At 51.0% G+C, this 23454-nt stretch overlaps 1 protein-coding gene across 2 annotated transcripts in view; it reads right to left on the reverse strand.

Moving 5' to 3' along the window:
• The window catches only part of PRKCA (protein kinase C alpha), a 343109-nt gene that overhangs the window by 23555 nt on the left and 296100 nt on the right, over positions 1-23454 (reverse strand). For both annotated transcript variants that reach the window (XM_090292657.1, XM_090292656.1), the window contains exons 9-13: positions 20710-20841; positions 19783-19956; positions 17676-17767; positions 15391-15453; positions 14509-14647 (exon numbers count right to left, since the gene is read on the reverse strand). In XM_090292657.1, coding sequence (XP_090148783.1) covers positions 14509-14647; positions 15391-15453; positions 17676-17767; positions 19783-19956; positions 20710-20841 — 600 coding nt within the window. The remainder of the gene's footprint in view (positions 1-14508; positions 14648-15390; positions 15454-17675; positions 17768-19782; positions 19957-20709; positions 20842-23454) is intronic.

Genomic DNA, 23454 nt, shown 5'->3' on the forward strand with positions numbered 1-23454 from the left:
ATAAATACCCGCAGTCTTTACTAACCAGACGCTTCTATGTGGGTGGAGGGAAACGCCACCCGAGTTTAGAAAGCTATAGGAGTCAAGGGTATAGAAACCCTGTTTCTGGTCAGAATAATTCACAAATCCTAAAAACCAGGGCCACCTGGAGGGGGAGAGAGAGAGAGAGAGAAAGAGAGAGAGAGAGAGAGAGAGAGAGAGAGAGAGAGAGAGAGAGAGAGAGAGAGAGAGAGAGAGAGAGAGAGAGAGAGAGAGAGAGGGAGAGAGACCGTGCGTGCGTGTGTTTTGGCTTGATCAACTTTGGTCCAACTTGCTCTTCATCTTCAGTTGCCACAGCATTAAACTCCAGGACTCCTGCTAACACCCTCTCCTGCCCCCAAGGCCACCAAGAGTGGAACCCCACATGCCAATGGCTCGTTCTTCTTGGCGACAGCCTTCATCAGTCCTGAGAGTGTGCCAGCTCAGCTGCGGGACCGAGGACACAAAGTCCCTGATCACAGCCGTGCCTCGGAACAACAGAGAGGACTCAGAATTCGGGAGCGTGTCCCTGTGGAGAAGTCCTCTGTCTGTCACCATGGCTTGTGCCCTAGAGGAAGTGGGATAGTCTGAAGATCTAAGTCACAGTCCTGGGGGGGCAAACTTACCAGTGCAATCCCCTTTTAGAACAAAGTATCCCTTCCCCTCGATGACCAGCTGCTATTAATAAATACCTCCCATTACCCCAACTCTCACCGCACAAGGGAAACGGTGTTCGGAGCCCCATGTGAAGAAAAGGTTAGATGCACATGATTCAGGACGCTAGTTACGTTGTCCCTTGGAAGCTGTGTAGACCATGTGGCTATTGAGCACGCGGTGGCGAGAGCATGCTAGGTATATGTAAAGCGCTAGGTGTATGTCAATCGCACATCAGATCCTAAAGACGTAGATACGGAAAAATGCAGAATATCTCATGAATAAGGTTTTCTTCTGGATATGCTGGGTTAAAATAGATTCAAATTCATTTCACTGGTTTCTCTTTTAACTTTTTAAAATGTGGCTGCTGAGTGTGGTTGGCTCGCATTTATTTCTGTTGGGCAGTGCCGGCCTAGACCCTCTCACTGGCGCCCCGTCCCACCCGGCTCCCTGGCTCCAGCCGGCCTAGGGGGCCAGCTCTGGGCTGAGGACCAGGCTCAGCAGCCACAGAATGGATGGTGAGGCTCTCTTGCATCCCCATTGGAGCAGGTGTCTCTGGCACTTGTGGGCCAACAAAGGCTTACAGCCAAGTCCGGGGGCGGGGCGGGGGGACTGCCTGATGTCCTGAAACCCCAGGCAAGGGGCTGAGATAGTTTCTCACAGCAGAGGACTCACAGAAAAAGAGGCTGACTTGGCAGGAGGGGCTCGAGTTGGCAGACCTCCTGTGGCACATGGGAGGTTGGACTTTAGCTTTAGAGACAGCTCTGGCAGGGCCACTGTCATTCAAGTTTACTGTTATTTGTCATTATGACCATTTTTATTATACTTATCTGAGCCCATTGCTTTGAGGGTATATGTCAGGATGTTATAAATAACTGCCTGTTTTATAAAAGCGAGCTACAAATGAGCTTTCTTCCAGCCTGGGCACAGAACCAGAAATGAAGGGCCAGGGGGCAGCCTCGCATCTCTTACCAGGCCAAAGGCTCACAGTGGCTAGAAGGATGTCTCTCTAAGGCCACCCACCTTTCCACCCTCTGCCAGGGCTACACACTAGAAGGCCTGCCGAAGAGGACGGGGCTTCAGGAGCTTTCTGTGAGAACAGGGCAGCATGGTGAGCTTTCAGAGGCCACGGCGATGTCAACAATGGCTGTAACCAATAACTGCTGCTAATGTCACCATGATGACATTCACCATGTGCCGGGCTCTCTGGCTCTGTGAGCTTATTCAGTCCTCCCAAGACCCTGATGAGGCACACCACTAGGAAGTGGCAAGGCTGGGATTTGAACCCTGGTGGTCTGGCCTTGGCATCCACACTTTTGACCACGTGGTGCATCAGCTCTTGACCCAGTGTGGTCCCCTAGACAGCTGTGGTGGGAACTGGCCCGGTTAAGTTGACTTTCACGAAAAGAGGGTTCCAATGCTTAATAGGATCAAAACAGCTAAGATGCCCATTCTGCTTAGGGACTCTGGCTCTGAAGGCTTGGTCCTGAAGGACCCCAAGGGACCATAATGTGTGCACGGAGACTCATCCTCCCATTCTTGGGTATACTTCCTCTGGACCCTGTTCCTCATTTTCACGTTACGTTTACTCGCCAAACCTCCGGAGCCCATTCTAAAATAAATGGCCTGACCGCAGAAGCCTATTTCTACGTGGCCACTGCAAAACAGTTCTGGCCTTTATGCATAAAACATGCTCATGTCCTTTTACTGTCTGAAGGACACCAAGAATACCTCTTACTTTTATCAAAAGTAACACTGACATGTCAAAACAGTCCCATCTGTTAAGAAAGAAGAGGGGCCTGTTTTCTGAGTGTTCTGTCCTGACAGTTGGGAACGGCTCCTCCACTGCCCCGTCCGGGGCCCAGAGCCCAGGGCCACGTAGCTCCTGGGGCCTTTGCCTGTTGTATTGAGACTGCTTACCTGCCCCGCCTCCACCCCAGACTCTCCCCAGCAGGGCTGGGCCACCCTCTGGCGCACCCAGCACCAGGACCGCACCCAGCACAGCAGACGTTCCACCAGGCTGGATTGGAGAAACTGATGGATCTGATCAAAGCCTGCTCTACAGACATCGATGACCTCCTTAGTGCAAAATCCACAGTGTTTTTAGGGTTGCTGCGTTGCTAAGGCTGGAAGGGGCCTTAGGCGTGATTTAGGAACGTGTCTTCAGGGTTCTGAATAGGAATCTGAGGCTTGGAGTAGCTAAGTGGCTTGCTTGAAGGTCACTGGTCTGGTTAGTGGCAAAGTCTCCTGACTTTGTCCTCTTCCTGAGGCACCAGGCCTGGACCAGAGTGTGACAAACAGGAAGCACCGTGGTGGGGGTTGAAGGTGGGGTGCCCCCAACAGTCAGCCAAGGTGCTCCAAATGCAGTACAACAGGATCTCTTAGATCAAGGATCTTAGTATGTCACAGGAGAAATAGCAGCAATGTTGGAAACCCTTGCACAGAAGGCATTATATAAGTATACAGAAAATTGCTACAAGATGAGAACAGAAAGTCTAGAGTCCAAACTATGTATTTTCTATTTAGTCAGAACTTGTGGCTCTCTATGGGGTTGGAGAGAACAGAAAATGACTTCTCTAATAGTAACAGAAGTGCTTGAAACTCTATTTATAGTAACCACCTCTCCCCCTCCTCGGTGGTTCACTTCACGCCAGGAGAGTGGAAAGCCCATGGCGGGTCAACAACTGAGTCCTGCTCCCCCAACAGGTACAAAAATGGTTCTTAATGACCGACACTGGCCTTAAATAGCAAGTAATTCAGAATAAAACCAAAGGAAGAAAAGAAGGAAGGAAGGAGGGCAGAAGAGAAGAAAGGAGCAAAGCTTAAAGCCTGCTGATTACAGATCTTATTCCCAGTTCTAGTCCAGACTCTCGGTTAGAGGGGAAAGGCCACACAGGCTGTTTTATTTTTAAAGTAACTTCTTTTTTTTTTTTTTTTTTTTAAAGACAAGTTTTAGGTCCACAGCAAAATCGAGTGGGAAGTACAGAGTTCCTACCTACCCCGTCCTCACGCGTGTACCCTCCCCTATGACTGACATCTCTCACCAGAGTGATACGTTTGTTTTAATTGAGTTTATATTGTCACATCGTCACCTAATGTCCAGAGTTTATATTAGGGTTCACTCTTGGTGTTTTATATTTTATGGGCTTTGACAAATGGATCATGACATGTATCTCCCACTGTAGTAACGCACAGAATTTCTCTGGCCTCAAACTCCTCTGTGCTCTGCCTCATCACCCCCCCTACACCCATCGCCACCAACCCATGGCAACCACTTATCTTGTTACTGTCTCCCTAGATTTGCCTTTTCCAGAATCTCATCTACATTAGGCGGAATCACACGGTGTGCAGCCTTTGCAGATGGGCTCCTTTCACTTAGTCATATGCACTTGTTTTCCCCAGGAGTTTTCAAGGCTTGATAGTTCCTCTCTTTTCAGTGCTGACTACTATTCCATTATCTAGATATATCCCAGTTTATCCATTCACCCACTGAAGGTCATCCTGTTGCTTCTAAGTTTTGGCAATTTTGAACAAAGCTGCTGTAAACATGCCTGCGTAGGTTTTTGTGTGGACATGTTTTCAGTTTATTGGGGAGAATACTTAGAACTGAGGGATCGAATTGCAGAGAACAAGGTAGCTTTGTAAGAAGCGGCAGGCTGCCTTCTGAAGTGGCAGTGCTCACGGCAGAAAGGCATCCCTGATTCTGGAAGGTGAACCAGGGAGCTGCGGGACATGATTTTTCACGATGTTTGGACGAGGCATTAATTGTACTGAGTTCCACGGAGAGAAAGCACTCCTGTTCCAAGTCTTTGTGTGATTTTTGTGTAATTCTTCCAAGTAGGATCTAATTTCTTACTTGGACTAAGCTCTCTCTAGCTCCTCTGTGACACCTGCTAGTCATGGAAGAAGTCAGTAAGGAAGGTGACAATGAAGTGACGGGGGCTGGGAAAACACCACCCTAATGGACTTGGGATACCCAACCTCTTTCGCTCAATACCCAATCCCTTCTATGATTTCTGGTTACATCAAAGAAATCAAACACCAAGTTAGATTCTCTCTCTTCTCCCAACCCGATACTTTCAAAAGTCTCCTTGACAGTGAGATACACTAAGAATGTGATACTAACCATGACAGAGGTCAAAATTTCATCCAACTACCCCTGAGCACAGTTCTCAAACCCCACTGTGCTGGACCCCCGGGGAAGTCAAGGCATGGCAATCTCACACGTGGCGACACCCAGGCTCTTGCTTTCCCTCTCGTGGTGCCCGCTCTGTGTACGCAGGAGCTGGGAATGGGACAGGGACGTGTGACGTGTTACCTCTGAGCCCTCTATTGACCCTTTCTTCCTGTTCTGCTGGATCAGACAGGCAATGTTGCTGACTGAGTATAAAAACACTTCTTGGTTGACAACATAATTTACTTGGTCCAGAGCCAAGGCTCCATACTGCTTTAGGACGGGCTCATTGCTAACGTTCGGGGTTGGGCAGAATCCTGGTGCAGGAGGCCCGCACACCGAACGTCTAAATATACGTCACACATCGCGCTAACAAAGTTACATAGAGCACGTTCTCTCCTTGACAAACATGCCTTCCCTGTACCCGTCAGCTCAGGCTGCATAAACAGAATACCATTGACTGGGTAGCTTGAACAACAGAAATGTTTCTTCTCATAGCTCTGGAGGCTGGAAGTCCAAGGTCAAGTGCCGGCAGGGCTGGTTTCTGGCGAGGCCTCTTGGCCGCCGATAGCGGTCTCCTCGGCAGGTCTCATCTAGCCTTCCTGAGTGTGCATTCCTGGCTTCCCCTTGTCTTCATAGGGACACCAGTCCTATCAGATTCGGGTGCCACCTAATGACCTCATTTAACTTGACCTCCTTAAAGGCTCTATCTCTGCATACGGTTAGGGGGGCTTAGGGCACAACATAGGGATGCTGGGGACACAGGTCAGTCCATTCATATCCCCAATTATTTGGAAGGCCAAGTTTGACATTAGACTTCAAGGACTCCTTAGGTTCCCCTCTAGGAAGTGGAGACCTGGTCCTCTCTACTTCTCTTTCCAGTTCCTGCTGTGCACCCCAGTCTGCATGTCCAAGCTCTGTCCCTCTGCCCCCTGTGCATAGCCACTACTGACCCTTTCCCATCAGACACAAAGGAGCAGGGTGGTGTCCCTGGGAAGGATGGATCTTGGGAGGAATCCCACGTAGGTCCTGGAAGGGAATTCTTGGGCCCTGGGTGGGCAGGTCCCTTTGGCCCAACAGGCCCCTAATCTTATAAGGAAGAGCCAAGGCTGAGGTGGGCCAGAGGAGAGCCCTCTACAGTTGGGGACGGCAGGCGACAGCTTGTAGGCCAAATCCAGCCTGCCTCCTGCTTGTGTACAGCCTGTGAGCCAAACACGGTTCTCACACTTTTCAAAGTAAAATGAAAAACGTAAAAAAGACTATCGGTCTTTTGGCATGAATAGTCGCTCAATTTTGCCTCTTGACAAAATCTAAAATGTAGATTAAGGCAAAGCCTAAAATATTTACTCTCCAGCCCTTTGCTGAAAAAAATGCGCTGATCCCAGCGCTACACATGGGGTGGGGCCCTGCTGGCCCGAGTCCTCAGAGCCCCTGGGGACCCTCCCTTCCCAGGGTGCTGTGTTGAGGATCCTTTCATTGGTCAACACACAGCAAAACCAGCTGCCCCCACAGATGGACTGTCTCTGAAGATGGCCGCAGGGCCCCCCCCATCCTGAGTGCCTTCTCGCAGTGTGACAGTGCCATGCCTCCTGCCGGGACGTGGCATTCACCTCTCCTCCCCTGGAACTGGGCTGGCTCTGAGACTTACTTGGACCTACAGAATGTGGTGGAAGTGACGCAGCTCAGTGACAAGTGCAGCTTCATAAAGGGGCCTTGCGGCTTCCGTTTTTGTCCTCTTGGGAGCCAGCCACCGTGTCCAGATGCTCTGCACAACCCACTGAATGATGAGAAAGACAGACTGCACAGAGCGACAGACACGTGGAGGAGAAGCCACCATGCCTTGGCCAGCAGGCAGGCAGGCAGGCAGGCAGTCACCGAGGCCACACTGGGTCCTCTGGGCCAGCAGAGCCCGGGAGCCAACACCTCCTTGGGCAGCATTCAGAAGCCAGCCCTGCCGAGTCCTGCCCACCGTCCTGGTTCACAGAATCACGGTGTTAACAGGGCTGTTGTTCTGAGCCATTAAGTTTTGGGGTAGTTGCATAGCAACAGGTAACTGAAACAACTGTCAAAGAGTGGACCAAAATTCAGGGAGTGCTTCCTTTGAGGCAGACCAAGCTCATTACGGGCTAAACTCAATCCTCAAAGTTGTCCTTGGAGAAAGATACTATGCTAACCCCATTTTACAGACATCACCTCAAGTTCTTTCAAGAGCAGAATAATGCAGCTTGAGTTCACATTGCCATAATGAAGAAAAAGCCCCCTGGACTCAGACAGGAGGTTCCCCTTCAGGGTGGACCTTTTCTGCGTGGGGCTAAACTACAGACAACCCGACTCAATCTGGAATCAGACGCACTGCCATCGGCCCTCTAGCCTCTCGTCAAATGGTTCTCAAACTCGGTCGCCGCAGCCCTCGCCACTGGTTTCTCCTGGGTGGCAGGTGACAGGGCTGGTGCTAGGGATTCACAGCGTGACGGTCACTTTGACATCGGGCTTGTCTTGGGCCGCCTTCGCTGAACAGGAAGCTGTTCAAAATGTTAGCTGTGCATCCCAGCAGGTGACGGACTCGTGCAGTAGGGGAGTGGCTGGGAGTTGGTAATACAGTTTATGCCTGTAAGCGTTTTAGTAGCAGACATAGAAGACTTCCCAGAACTGGGTGGGGTCTCACAGTCTAGTGGGTCTTGACAGATACTCTTGGGAGTGGAGCGAGCAGCAGCCACTGAGCAGGAATGGGCCACGGGCGGCACTGGGGCAGCGGCTGTCAACAAGTGGCCGCAAGAATTTTTAAAGCATGTGATACCTAACTATGTAGTCAGGGGCACGGACCTTTTTTCCTTTAGATTGTCAAATAAAAAATGACAACAGTTAACACAGCAAGAGCTGTTGATGTGAATAAGTCAAAATTATACCTTTTTTTTTTGTCAGATCGGCAAAACATATACTTTTCGGTCTGCTGTAGAATTTTAGTAATAGTCTGTGGATGCCATGAGATTAAAAAAAGGTTGAAAGTCGCTGCATTGGGGCAACAGGCCAGCACTACAGGCCGGGTGGCCGAGATCCTGGGCCTGCCACTTACTAACCATGAGTGACAGGTCACCTCTCGGCTCCAGTCTCCTTTTCCTTGTCTGTAAAACAGGGATGGTCCCACTTCCCTCCAAGGACTACTGTCAGAATTAAACGTGATAACAGGCATCAGTGTGCGGTACACGCTAGGAAGCCAGTAAATGCTGGTAATCCCTCTCTCCAGATACCCCCCGTCCTCCCTATCATCCAGGCAATTTTGCAAAGTAAAAGATGAAGTGGAAGTCAGACATCTCTGATCCATTTTTAGAGGGTTTACACAAATCCCCGCTTGAAGGACGATTGCTGCAGCCACAGAGCGCGGGGAGTGAGGACTTGTCAGGGCCCCATCGGGTGGGCGCTAGAGATAGGAGCGGGCCTGCAAGAGCAGCTCAGCTGTGCTGGGAGGCGGGGTGCGGAGGGGGTGGTGGTGGGGAGGTGTTCTCTGGGTAGCAGCTCAGCTGATGGCTGCAGTCCCCTCTGCTCAGGACAAAAGCTGCTGCAGGGAGAAGCTGATCGGCCCCGGGTTCGAGGCCTAGGATCACACTGAACTGGGGCCGTGGGAAAGAGGAGCAAACCTCTTTGCACCTTGGGTTCGTCATCCGGAAAACAGGGCCAATGACACCGTTGTCGCCAAGCTGACTCAAGGGGTGAACAACGTAACATCAACGAGGCCCTCTGCCTGGGGTCTAGGCATTCGCCAAGGGTCCCCACCCATAGGGAGACAGCTGTGTCTGGGGAAGTGCTGAGGGGTCAGGAGGAAGCTCCGGGTCGCAGCTGTTTCGTGAGACACAGTATTGCAGACAAGGCCGAAGGCTTCCGAAGAACAGGGCTGAACTGAACCCCGAGGCCGGCAGAATTGTGAGGCAGTTAAAGAGGTGCGGGCAGAGGACAAATTATTTGAGCTCCTATAACCAGCGTAATTTCTTGAAAAGATATAAGAGAGTTACACAATTTAAGAAGGAACCCAAAGGAAAGCCTGGCCTCGGCGTTTTAAACATTTCCGGCAGGGAGAGTGGCAGCTTCATTTTCTCTTGCCACGCTGCGGCCACTGGCCCGTGACCTCCCGCGGAGCGTAATTGGCCTCTGATAGAAAGCCAGCCGCCCTTGGGTTTACCCTCCGTTCTTTAATCGCTGCTTTCATTGCTCGCCGTGCCGACTTGTCCTGGGGATGGCGGCTCAGAGGCGCTGATCCCGACAGCCACACTGGAGCTGGTTGGCCTCTCCCTCCATCTCATTTCCCCGCTTCTTCTCTGCTTGGCGAGTAATTTACTGCCTGACCGCCTGGCTGAGGGCAGCCCGAGTTGCTGTCTCATTTAACTCGTAGATCCCCTTTTATTCCCTATGCCTCTCTACAACCTCTTTCCCGACGGCCAGGAAAAGTCTTGGGAATGTCAACATTGGGGGCGCCTTGCTTGTCTGGGGGACCTGGGCTGGTGTTCTGCCTATCTCTGGACACTCAGGTTCCCAGCAGTCAATGAGGCGAGGCATGTGGCCTCCCCTGCCATCGGCCCCACCCCGGGGACAGCCTTGGGTCACCCTCCCAGCACCAGCGTCCAGAGCGCCCGACCTCTCAGTTCCAGAGCCTCCAGCTCTGCTCTGCTGCTGTGTCCCCTCTGCCACTGTCACATCTTGGAATGCAGCAGGCTGCATTCATTGTCCCAAATACATCTGCGTGCCCAGGCACTGCTCCAGACCCGGGGTGGGGCTCATCAGTGAACATAAGACAGATTCTGCAGTGAGGAGCTTGGATGGGGTCTGCAGTTTTAAATAGCATGACCAGGAAAGGTGGCCAGCTTGAGGTGACACCCAAGCTGAGGCTTGAAGGAGGTGACGGAGGGGGCCACGTGGATACTTGGGGTAAGGATGTCCCAGGTAGATCTATGGCTCCCTGCTTTTCCTGCCTCTTTACACCCTTCCTGGTCCTCTTCTCCTGCCATCCCTAAAATGTGGCTCTCTCCAGATGTGACCCTTGACCCCCTCCAGGAGAGGGGTCCCAGCTGATGGCCCACTGGCTGAGTCTTATCTGAATACATTTCTCTTAATCTATATTAGAGTCACCTTGAACAGTTAGGCCAGTTTTACATAAAAACGCAGACTTCTGGGCAATGCTGGGCTGGCAGAAGCAGCCAGGAGGGACCCCTGGGACAGGTCTTCAGCTCTCTCAACTCAACCGGCCCCCAACACTTCCAGAAGTTTGCACATCTGCTTGTGGCCAGCTAGCTGTGGGGGTGGCAAGGTGCCCAGACTTCTGCCCTTGTGATTTTAGCCATGTTGGAGGTGCCATCTGTTCTTGCCAAGGGGAATGTTGTCTCTTCGTGTCTCTGCACCCACGTCTCCTGGGCTGCAGTGGCCTAATTCTAACTGCCTAGTCCCTGGCCTCTTCCTATGTCCCTTTGTGGGAGGGTTCCCCTTTCCTGCCGAGCGTGCCCAGGGACTGAGTAGGCACTTGTTGAATACCTGATTAATTAACGCCACGTGAGGGAGAGGGACTGAAGTGTTGCTGGTTCATCCCTCGGCCTCTGAGGGACATACCTGGTGTTAACACCTGGAACACAATCCCAAGTCACTGACCATATTATATATGAAAAGGTCTGACCTTGACTCAGGCTCCTGACTCCCGTTCAGACGGATGAATGTCCACCGTGGCCTAAAAGACGTCAAAGACAAGATGCTCTGTAACGTCCCAGTGCCCTTGTTTGACTCCCCTGTCACTTGGGAAGTTCTCTCCTATTTCTAGAGAGGTGCGTGTACCTGGAAAGATTACTTGAGCTCTGGGGTCAAAATGTTTTGGCTCCTAATCCCACCTTTGCCTGTTATCAGCTGTGCGACCTTGGGCAAGTCACTTTAGCATCTGCACACGCAGAAAATGTGGCATATCAGAGGATGGGCTCAGAGGGCGTGGTCCAGAGTGGACAGTCACTGTGTCGTGGCTGATATCCTGCACGCGTGTTCTCATGTCCCCCATGTAGCCAGGCTCCGAGGAAGGATTCCATGTGGCACATCTTCAAAATCCTCCCTCCCGTGGCAGCAGGACGCATTCAGAGGCCCCCCAGCCAGAAGCAAACACGTCTCCTGCTGCTTTTCCTTTTTCCAGGAAATAATGGGCGATGCTCAGGATCAGAGTCTGAGTCATGGCTGCAGAGAGATACTCGATTTGCAACTGGATCTCATACACCCCAAATAACTAACTTTCAGATGGGGGATTAAATCCAGAGAAGGACTCTCCCTGACTCTGAAGAATTCTTCCCGTGCCAAAGCCAAGAGCAACCTAATGTCAGCTCCAGGAATTACTTTCTGATGGGTGCCCCTGACGTGGGTGTCCATCGCAGCTCTGAAATCACACCTGTCAGTGACATTTTCCGCCTCAGCTCCTCTCCCCTGGTTAAGGAGATGCTACAGTATTAATCCCTTTCAAGGTGTTTGAACAAACCGTTATAAATATTTAAGCCTCCGCTTTGCCTATTAAGGAAAATGCCATCTAAGATAATTATTTTGCCTCCATGTGACAGGGAGAGTTTACACAGAGGTCAGGATAATGTCAACCTTTGATCAAGGTCAGAAAGCTTGAACCTAGATGGTTTTTCTCCACCCCGCAACTATTCCCATGGCCGGGTCTACCAGATGCCCGGACCCTTCGGAGAAGGATACCAGCAAAAGGCGGGACAACCTCAAGCGACTGTTGGTTGGGTTCTCAAAGCACGGCCGCTTATTCTTCAAGGAAGGTCAGCTGGCATCTAAGCTCAGATTTCAGCTCCTGCTTGTTTGCACGGGTGTCCCCCTCTTCTAAACTGAGGTCGGGGCCCTGGCCTGGTGTATTTCTGCAGCTGGGTGGCGCCACGCCTGGCATAGGCAAGCATGTGCGGTGCTCTCTGAACTGGTGAACCATTGAGGGTTGGAGTGGCGTTCAGTGTGGTGGGCAGTGCAAAGGCCTGGAGGCGGCCTGAGTCGGGGCTGATGCCTGATTCTGGCGTGTCTTAGGAATGTGGCCTTGGACTCACCCTTCAGGCACCTCCTTTGAAACATGGCCTGGTGGATGTTATGTCCCTTATGGGGTTGGTTATGAAATCTGAGGCAAAGTATATGAGGAACCTGGCACATAGTAGACAATAAATGGCAGAGTGCTTTTCTTTGCTATTGCTCGCATGGTGGATATAAGGAGAGGAATGAAGACTTGCGGAAATTGAGGGTATTGAGGGCCAGAGAGGGATGACATGTTCCCAGCATCCTTCTCTCCAACAGGTGTGCTCAGGATCCTTCCTTCGAAAGCTTGTTCCTAGGTTCCTAGCATGACATGGCCAATCACCTACAGGTGCCATGTTCTCCTGGTGACTTCTAAATGGCAATCAGCTTCTTCGTTCAAAGGGTCTTCCCAGGCCAACCTACCCTTTGCTGTCCCCCAAAATGACCATGAAAACAGCAATAGCCAGGGCCTTCTCGGAGGGGCTGTAGCAGAAGGCTGTGAGTTCACCATCCAACGTGGCAAATGAGCCAAATGAACAATAATGATGGAAGGACCAAGCTGCCTTGGGACAGAAAACAGTCAAACTTATAGACAACATCCTTACAGAGCAGACCTTATTATCCCCATTTTACAGGTGAGAAAACTGAGGAATGGAATGTTTTGGTGATGCCACCAAGTGGTAGAAGCAGGACTCAAACATGATGACTGCAGTTTCCAAAGGTTACATACTGTATGATTCCCTCATAGAATGGTCTCAAAACAACCAAGTTACAGAATGAAAACTAGACGAATGGTAGCCAGGGGTCAGGGATGGGGGACAGGGTGGATGTCAGGAGGGAGGCGGGTGTGGTTATAACAGAGTGGTGGTGGAACGGAACTGATCCGCCCTGGGGTGATGGAGGTGTGAACCTACACACGTGATCAAGTCCCAGAGAACGAAACAAACATACAGATAGCTGACTACAAGTAAAAACAAAAACTAAAAAGGCCCAGAGTTACCAGTTTTCATCCACTAAGTCTGTGCTTCTTTGTTATAGCAGCACAATGAAACCAATACAATGAGGAACATTAAAAAAAAAAAAAAAAAAGACAACAAACTTCAGTTATTTGCAAAATTCCATCTATGGGGAATAGTCCTCCCTGGTGATACCAGGTGGCTGAGGTGTTAGTGAACACAGGAAGCTGGCTGTTTGAGCTGCAGAGACCTGGTCTTCATGAAGTTCAAAGCCACCTTTAGTCCTGAAAATGCTACCCTGTCACCAAGATTTAACAGCATCCGGTGAGTATAACAGGAGCTGGCAGAGCTCACAGTCACTGCCTGTTAAATCCTCATCATCTGGCAGACAGCTTCAGAAGAAACACTGCACTGGTGGAGGGGGGTGTGTTTCTACTGTGAGATCTCACTATTCATGTTTGAAACCAGGACTACTTAAGCTCATCTTATGCCTGGAGATACTAATGTGTGAACTCTTTTGGGGGGAAAACCTCAACAAATTACTTATCAAGATAACATCATACCTTTGGCCATGTAATTCAGAATTTGAGTTTTGACGTAAATAGTCTGTTTCCACGTGGTCTAGGAATATGACACATACAAAGCTCTTAACGAAGGAATATAAATTAGTTTCCCTTCTGGAACAATGGCTACGACTGAGGATTTACTAGGTGCCGAACATTGTATTAGGCACTTTAATCCTCTCAGTGATTCCAACATGGAGCTTATTATTATCCCCAACCTGCCACAGCAGAAATGGGTTCAGAGAGGTTAAGCAACTTGCCCGAGTTCCCACAGCCTGTAAACAGTAAGAGGCGGGACTGAAGTTCGCGTTGGTCTGGTTTCTAGGCTCGTGTTTTTCCCCTTTACCAACTCATCCAAGATGGGACAATACACTGACTAAATACCACAGAAATCGACAACAGCTGGCACGAGAGCTCTGTCAAGGGCTGAAGGACGGCCTGACTCTTGAATGCATTACTTTGCAGCACGCTGGAGCTCAGCTGGGAAATGTCTGCTTTGTCCACAGGGCTGCGTGTGGAGAGAAAGCTGGCCTCACAGTGACCCTGGGGTACAGCCCATTCTATCCCTGGCACGTAGGAAGCTTCATCACTCAATGTGCATCATAACAAAGACAACGCAGTGCGGCTTTGCTGTAAACACACAAACCTCAGGCCCACTATGCACATAACCACACAGATACGTTCTTCCCAGAACAGACACCATGATCAAGTCCGGCAGGCCATGAAGAGCACGAATCACCCTGATTTTGCTGAAAAGCCGTCACTGGAACCACCTTCTGACCCAGTTTTTCCATGAAGAACATTTTCACAAGCAAGATCCCTCCCTCCCTGCCCAGGGGTGTTTCTTCAGTTGTTCTGACCACGACCGTGCAGGAGATACATTGCACCGTGCAGCCAGCTTCCACGTGCACATGAGGAAAACGGAAGTTCCCCAAACCAAGGCGCACGGCATGCCATGAGCGGTCATATTTTTTTTTCTGTTCTGCCCTGTTTAGTCTCGTTTAGTCCGTTTTGCTGTCATGGCCCCACACAGTGACTCGCAAATGACCCTCGGCCCCATGACAGAGCTGCGGCTGCAGTTTGAAGGCGCTGGGCTAGACAACAAGGGGGGGCGGGTCCCTACCTCTGGGGCGATGTAATCGGGGGTCCCACAGAAGGTCCTGGTTGTGACTCCGTCCATCATGTGCTCCTTGCACATCCCGAAGTCAGCGATCTTGATGTGTCCTTCCGAGTCCAGCATGACATTATCTAACTTCAGGTCCCTGCAAAGGAAGTGGTACAGCATCAGGGCCATTCCCATGAAGGAGCGTGCATGTTCTGGAGCTGGGGAAACACAGGATATTGGACTGGCTGCCGTCTCCATGGCCTCTGAACTACAAGTCCCGGGAGAGCTGGGACCAGGAATTACTATTATTAATCTCCAGGGCCTGATGCTGTGCCTGGGACGCAGGAGGTACTTCATAGGTGCGCGTTAACGGAACTAGCCAGTCCAACCACAGCTGCACAAGTGAATCACCAGAGATTCCGGTTTAGCAGGCCTGGGCCACACATGTGTCCCTTCTCCTCTGCGCAGTGCCATGTGTCCTTTCTGTCACTCTCCACCTAATGCTGGAAGACGTCCCTCTCTTTGGCACCAGACTTTCACTAGAGCTGACAACCGGAAGAATTTAATCTAGTTTTTCCCTTGCCCCTCTCTCCCCAGGTCCCCATGTGGTTATCCAGCTGAGCATCTCACAGAAATTCAGGCTCCATCACTGCCTGACCTCCCTTCCAAATAAAAGGCAAAGGGGGGAGCTGCCAGCAGAGAGAAAAGTGTATTTTTCTTGTGGGAATCAGAAATGAGATGCATCTTTCAAGGCTCAGAGATCAGGAGGTGGTTCTGATTTCCCAGAGGGTCCCAGCAGGTCTCTGTTGGGATCCCCGTCACAGAATTTACATGCCCAGAGACCCAGGGGTCCAGCCACATGCCCCACCGCAGGGATGGTGGGGGAGCTTCACCACGCACCTATAAATGATTCCTTTTTTATGAAGAAAGAACAATCCAATGGAAATCTCTGCTGCATAGAATCTGCAAGAGAAAAAATTCATCAGGCTTCATTGTCCACCTGGAGACTTTGTACTCCCCCCTCCGCCCACACAGGCATCAAAGAGGTAAAATAATGCACCACCTGGTACTATCGAAGGTTAGCATCACTCCACACTTGGTCTTCCAACCCTTTGCCCTACTTTCTGCCGTTTTTACGACACCAACTCCTCCTACGAATGCTACAGCTAATAAAGTCAACAAGCTGAGTTGATGTCCTGCCTAGAAACAAGCACTTCTGTCTGGGGCAGGTGGACAGGTAACTTACTGCTTAAGAGAAATTCCCAACACAGTCTTCTAAAGAGTGGCTGTTAGGCTCCTCTGTGTCAGGACTACGGCAGAGTCCATTTCCATTTTCCTACTCATGAGCAGAATACATCAGTGTCTGAGCACGTAATGACTCCCTGGAAGCCAGAGCAGAGTGGGCGACGCACCCTCTGGCTGGATTCCTCATCCCCACCTCGACCCCGAGCATCAGGATAAATGGGTCGTCGTGATTCATATCCGAGTTTACCCTTTTGAATAATTCATAATAAAAAGCAGTTTCTGCCATTATTTCAAAATCGTTTATAGGTTACCATCTGAAACTCCATATAAACGCTGGAGGGTGTTTCAAAATTTGCATTGTATTTAGGAGTCTTTGAAATCGGAGAAGCCACAAAATTGCCTGTGCAAACATCATACCCAGGAGGCTTCAAAGAAACCCAAGTGTCTGCATGGGCAGAGGAAACCCGCTGACAACAAGGACCAGACTCTTATCGGCTGGATGGGGGCTTGGGGGCGGGGTGGGGGGGCACCACCTCTGAGGGCTGGTGGAAGAGGTCGGAGAGGAAAAAGAGGTGGGATTGTAGGTGACTTTTACATTATGTTTTCATGCTTTTCTATCTTTTAAAAAATAACACCTTCCTGGCAACACAAATACAATGAAAGGGGACTGACCCTTTCCGTTACTTTATAACAAACACAAGGAGGCTATTCTGCCACTTGGTCTTTAGCTCTGCGTCTCCCAGCTTTATCTGACAATCCGAGCATCTTAACGCTTTCTGACTAACAATGTGAGAGAGGGGATAAGGGCAGGCCTTTCTGGAGACTGAGAAGGATAAAAACAGAAAAACCTGCCATCACTTTTTTAAAACTCACTACCAAAGAATTCCCTCCTGGCCTCCGGTCACTCTTCCCTAGGACAGGTCCTCCGCACAGATTTGTCTTTCCCATGGACCGTTGGCCAGAATCCTAGCATCTGCGCGTCTCGTGGAGGGAAATGAAATCGCCATTTGTTTAGATTTGCTTCTGTTGAGTTTCCTGGGACTTCCTGGCCCCTGGAAAATGGGAGGACTTTTCAGGTACCCAAGTCCCCAGAGCCCAGGTCTGTCTCGTGTTACTGACTCACATCCCAGCATCCAAGGCGCATCCCAATGAAACCTTCAAACAAAGCTCCGGGTTCTCCCCCCAGACCACCTCCTCCTCGGGGCCTGCCCTCCCAAACCTAACTTGGGGCGTCACCTGAAGAGGTGTCTCTCTTCTCACCCCACCCCCATCACCGAGTTCTGGTTTTCTTCCTCCAGAAGGGTCCCAAAGACACAGACTCCCACAGCTCCGGCCTTTCTCCTCTCCGTAGATTTTCACCAGCCATTACTCCTCCCATCCTTCCCTCTCCCCTAGGCCACAGGGCTGTGTGAAAACCTAACCTGGTGCTGTCAAGCCCCACAGAAGCCCCATCCAGCCTTCTTGTGCCTCAGCCAGACACCCGCTGGGCTTGTCACCCAGAGACCCGTCGCCACTGCCCCTCCACATCTCGCTCCATCTCCTGAGCCTCTGGGACGGGCACTCCCTGAGGATGGTCTCCCCTTGTTTCCCGCTCTTTGGGGCTTTGAGTGGTGTCCTCTGTCACCTCTAACGTTATGGTAATGTATTACAATTGTCCAGTGACCTCTCCCACTGCAGGTCAGCCGGTGAATCCCCTGAGCTCCCCAAGGCCAGGGGCCACTCACTTCTTTCACATGCAATAAATGAGTGGGTAAATGACTCGATCTGTCTCCTTAGGAAACAGTGAGAGGGACCCGGCAATAAATCTGTTCCCCATCAGACGTCAGAGCGCTCCACCGGAAATGAAGAGAGCATGCCCCGCCCCCCGCCAGTTCACCCAGCAGAAGCTCCCCACTGGGACTGCTGTGTGTTGAAACTAAGGGACTTAAACAAATACTTACACTGCTTGTGGCTCCTTAAATTTTCCTACTTGCTGAATGTGGTACATGAGGTCCCCGCCGTTGACGTATTCCATGACGAAGTACAGCCGGTCCTGTAGGCCAAGATGCAACATGTGAGCGGAGCCCCTCCATGGGTGGAGCAGTGCCCCCCCCCCTTCCAGGCTGGGTTTTGCTTTCTTGTGAAGTGCGGGCCACGCGAACAGAGGTGCTCAGCGCAGCTCTTCCACACCTTTGTCCCCAAGTCTGCCCCTTCTCCCTGTTACAGTAACAGCCTCAAAGGGTCTTCCCTTTTCTCCTACGCACATAACACATCTCTAAGTCAGGAATGATGTGAAGAATCCACATGGGTCAGTTATTTAATTTAAACCAGTGTTTCTGGTTCACAATGTCTAGGAGGCACGCGAGAGGCATGCAGTAATGTGTTTAGCTGGATGCTTCTGAAAACAAACCTTGGGATCAATGACATTTACTATGGGGGAGGGGACAGTCAATAGAGAGGCTAATCAAATGTTCTTTTGGATCCATAACATGCCGTAATATGTTTTTTGATGTTCTCTGCCCCTGCTATACTAAGTGCTGGCCCTATGAGGAGCATACATTGTGGGACTAAATAAATGTGCATATTTATGAGGACAGTATGCTGGGACAGGTCAGAAGGCAGGTGGGCTTTAGCAGGGAAGTAAGTAACAGCACAGCGCACCAAGGTAAGAGCTGACCCCTGCTCTCTTCTGGAAAACATCACCATTTCACAGAGGTTATTACACCTTCAAGTGTTGCTCAGGGAGGAAACCAGTGATGAACTGCAGCTAAGAGGCAGGAAATGGCTCTGGGAGCATCAATTTCTGGCTTTCCTGTTATGAACTTTAATTTCATCTTTATTTCTCTGCTTTGTAGCGTTCTGGAGCTTAATCAGTGTAACCAGGGTTACAGGATCTGGGCTGGGATTCAAGACATGGTTCTCTCTTAGCGTATGGCTCCACTCTCCTCGGCGCTACTTAGATGCTGCTGGGAGCCCGGAGCTGCTCAGCCAGCAGCACGCGGCTGACACGCAGTGGCCTCGTCCGGCTCTGCAGCCCCACTGCGTGGCTGCACTGCCCTTGTGAGATTCTAAAGTCCAAGAGCATTGAGGGGCACCTCCCAACAGATTTTTAAAGAGAGACAGAAAACAGGAAATCAGTTTCTGGCCAACGAGAAGATGAAGATCATAATAACCACAATGGTAACAATGATAGCTAGTGATTATTGAGTCACGTGTTAGAAAGGACAGTGGCTGAGGAGGGAAAAGCCTGTCTTTGGGAATGCCTCACCTGGGAGCCATCTCAGCCTTACATGTCTGGCCGGTCACGTGCAAGCACCAAGCCAGGGCGGGCATAGCCCTATCCCTAGCTAGGGCCAGACAGTTAACATTTAAGGCTTTTTGTGTGTCTTGCAAGTACTCAGCCCTGGCTTCGTAGCATGAATGCGGCCGTGGATGACAGGTAAGTGAATAAGCGTGGCTGTGTTCAAACAAAACTGGTTAGGACTCTGAGACTTGAATTTCGTCTGATTTTCCCATGCCATGAAATATGATTTTTTATTATTTTTTAAACCCTTCTTAGCGCTCATAGGCTATACGAAACAGGCCAGATTGCCAGCCCCTGCTGTGTGCACTGAAAAAGAACACACTCTTTCACAAGATCAAGTCTCCTCGTGTCCCAGTGTGACACCTGGCAGGTGGTGAGCTGGCCTGGGAACAGCCGGCCCTGTGAGCTATTTTACTTTGCATTTCTAAGTCTTAGCACATTGCCTGGCACGAGGAAAACCTTTGACATCAACACTTGCTGAATTAAATGGAACTAATGCCAAGGCTCTAAGTAGGGCACATCAGGGAGGGGACACTCCCGATTTACCAGGGGCACGTGACAGAGAGGCTGTCCCCCAGTCACCTCTGCATGGCAGAGAAGACTTGGGGGCTGAGCAATCCCCAGGTTATGCCTTTCTCCAGCCTTCTCTACAGGAATGAAGTGGACTCGGATGCTGAGAGCCCCAGGGTGGAGGTGGGGTGGGGTTCAGGGAGCCCTTGTGAGCATGCTGTGTGCTGAGCCACGGCAAGGACCCCGGTCCTCACCACTGTCTGGAAGCAGGAGTGGAGCTGCGTCAGGAACGGGGGCTTGTCAAGCAGGGCCAGGACGCGTTTCTCCACCATGGTGCACTCCACGTCGTCGTCTTGAATCACCACGTCCTTCTTCAGGATTTTGATGGCGTAGAGTTCCTCTGTTCCCTTCCTGTCAGCCAGCATCACCTGAGAACAGATGAAGGGGAACCTTGAAAACGGCGGCTAGGCATCCGTCGGGTGACAGTTCAGGCAGTGCAGGAAAATGCGGAAATGTGTGGTGTATAAGTAGTCACACGGTCCCGCTTCGTGTGCCAACTGTGAAACACTGCGGGCCACCGCACAGTCAATGCCTCCTGCGCCGGGCAAGTGTGAAGGCGGCAGGATCTGCGCACTGCGCGGCTGTTGTCACACGATGGCGCTGTTGCGGCCGCTAATAGGAATGTGCAAAGTTACCAGTGTTGGGGTTGAATTATGCATTTTCCAGGGGCATCCTTAGGGAAATAAAAATGTGCCTGACCTTTATAAGCTTCTTACCAGTCAGGAATCACGACAAAGAAAAAGGCAGGATAGAAATCAGTTCCTGGATTTATGGTGACATTTGGCGCCAGGAAAGTCAAATGCGGCCATACAGGCTGAAGAAACCCAGTTCTGTCGCTCGTCATGATTACATTCGCTCACTACGAGTCAACCTTCAACGGTCAGTGGTGAGAATTATGCATTCAACCGGCACTGCGGAGCCTCCACTCCGTTCTGAACACTTACGTGGCTGCACAGTGACCCCCCCTATAGCTTTTTGGATACAGTTGTTCTTAAGACATGAGAAACACGTGCAGAGAGCAGGGGACCCTCACGGGCTGCCCCGGAAACTTAAGGAAGAACAAGACAACCCCAGCACAATGCACAAAAGCCTGGCCACTCACAGGCCACTGCCCTCCTTACCTTTCCAAAACTCCCCTTCCCCAGCACCATGAGGAAATTGAAGTCGGTGAGTTTCACTCGGTCAAGGTTGTTGGAAAATCTCCTGTCATCCAAGGGACTGAAGAATTTCTTAGCGGGGCCAAGCTTGGCTTTCTAGACAACAAGCACACAGGTGAAAACAATCAGTCATTTTTTTTTCCCCAGGGGGGAAAGATAGATAGAAAACGTTGTAAGGAAGCTCGATGGCGGCTGGGAGGGGGGAGGGGGGACGAGGGGAGGGAACCATGACGTAGCTGTGCACACTCAGTGGTTTATATTCACCCCGAAGGGCCCTCACCTCTGAGGAGACAATTCTTTAAATAGCTAATCAAGAATCAAGTCACGGGACTCCGCCAAGGGCAGGCCGATTCTCATTCTGGGATGTATAAGTTAACTTCTTGGGGAAACCAGTGCTTGGCAACAGTGAACATAATAAAAGGTAATCTATCTACTGAAGTTTTTCTTATTTGTAGATTTTCCAATTTAACATTAATCTGCAGAAAGGAAGCTTGTACCCCTGCAAAAAGGGAGGACAGTGTCCTCAGGAGAGGAATTGCTTAAGTGGCAAGCTGTGGGGATGATTTATTGCTACTTTAAAAGGCTCGGTAAGGAGAACAGAATGTTTTTTTTTAAGTCATGAAAAAAACAATGGTGATACACCAAGAATCTGGTTTCACACCCTGGAAACACACACTGCTCTTTGAGGCTGAAGGATACGTGGTCAGAATGTGAACTACCAAAAGGAGTTTTTATTCATTAGACTCAGGCCACACGAAGACCCCAGAGAGACCACCCCCTCATCGTGGGGTAGTTGGTCTGTTAGAGGCGGAAAGCAAGAGGGCTCAGCAGAGAAGCAGAGGCAACTGGGACCACAGGGGAACAGCTCTACTGTCAGCCAAGGAGCCTGCGGAGAAAGTGGAGGAGCCCTGAGTGGGTGGAGAAGCTCCCCTCAGAGGCTGCATTTTGAAATCTGACTATGAGGGAGCCGGTTGCTGGACACATCAGCAGCTGAAAAGGCCAGGGTCCAGGGGCCCGGCTGAGCCACGGCAGTCATAGCCCTGGGCCACAAGGCCCAGATTCTAGCTCTGGATATACTCTCAGTGAGAGGGCGCACCCCCTCCGCAATGCAGCAGATGCAACCAGGTGCGGCTCTGAGTTATGGGGCAGGTGCCAGGGCATCACTGAAGGCAACGTGGTTACCGAGAACATGGTGTAGGAGGCCAGGAAGGCACTCGCAGGGTTTTATTCAACAGTCAAAGCACTGGCAACGTTGGTTCTTGGCTCTTGGGGGGAAATGAGTGAGCTGCTTTGTGCCAGTCTCTGTGGAAGGTGCTGAGCCCCCCATAGGCCATCTCTGGATCCCCAGCCCTAACACAGAGGTGGGCACGGGGTGTGCCTTAGGGCTTTGGTCAGTCCTCCCATAGGGGCCACGTCTTCACGTTCACGCACAAAACCCAGCTGAAGCATCGCCTGTCAGTCTCCTGGATGCTTCCTCCATCCTAGAACTTCCAATTGTGGTAGACACTGTCTAAGCCCTGCCCACATCCCCCCTGGCTTTCAGCTCTGCACGCCTCTGCACACCTGTGGCTCTCTGAGAGGGCCCAGGGCCACTTCTGCAGAGCCTTCCCTCAGCTTCCGTGCAGGGCTCCCCAGTGTGCCCACTGTGGCGACCAGCTGGATGACCAGCACACCCCGAGCTGGCCTCCTCCCTGCCTGGGTCACATCCCTGTGTCCCCTGGGGTCCCTACCCACATGAACTCCATGTTCTCAAACCCTTGGGACAGAACATACCTCCTTCCTGGATTCACTGATCTGTCTTCCTTATAGACTGTGAGATCCAGGAAGGTAGGGACCATCATCTTTGTAACTTTAGACCAAGCGCTTCACCGGGTACCTAATTACACAATCACTGAATATCTCATTCATTCATTCATTCAAAAACATGACTTCATTCAACACTAGGACTGACAGAATTTCGGAGGCTAAATCATAAACAGTTAACTTGCAGCCAGCACTAGTCAGACGGATGCCATGTTAATACAGAACAGCAGATGTTACCAGGGGGGACCTTTCAGAGCACAGCCCTGGGCTCTGCATTTGGGTGTTCCCATGTCAGCATATGTCTTCCCATAGCGGTCACTGGTCATGCTGGGACAGCCCCAGAGGGGGCGTGTGAGGGTGGCTCTGCCTTCAGGGAGGTCGGCCACCCAGTGACCCTCCCCAGAGGGCGCGTAAGACTGTTGGCTGGGCCGCAAGCCGAATCCCCGCCCTTGGAAGGGCTTCTCTGTGGGGATCCTCCCCTGATGAGAAGGCCCGCCTGCCCCAGCCCCAGCTGCGCTCTCTGATTGGAGGGCAACAGTGAGCCTCTGAGCTGACCATTTCTTCCTTTGAGCTTTTTAATGAGCTGTTTGGCAACTGTTCTCCCTTGAGGGCAGAGGCACCTGCTCTTCCTGGCTTGCAAATTGTTGGCCTAACGCTGGTTGTCCTGAATGTAATTCAGACCTCACCAGGAGCACAAATAAAATCAGCGCATGTGGAGGGATATGGCTGAAGCCAATGGCCTGACCACAGAGGTTTCCGAGAGCCCAAGCAGGCATTAGAATAAAAATAAGTTTGCAGATGCCCTTCGCTAAGGCAATGCCAATGCTAACCTGCATGGTCGGGGATTGGGACCACAGAGGAGGAAGGACAGATGTCTCTGGAAGACTGAGACCTTCAGCTGGGGCT

The sequence above is a fragment of the Furipterus horrens genome, unplaced genomic scaffold (genome assembly GCF_987537825.1).
Source record: "Furipterus horrens unplaced genomic scaffold, mFurHor1.1.pri manual_scaffold_11, whole genome shotgun sequence".
Classification (NCBI taxonomy): Eukaryota; Metazoa; Chordata; class Mammalia; order Chiroptera; family Furipteridae; genus Furipterus; species Furipterus horrens.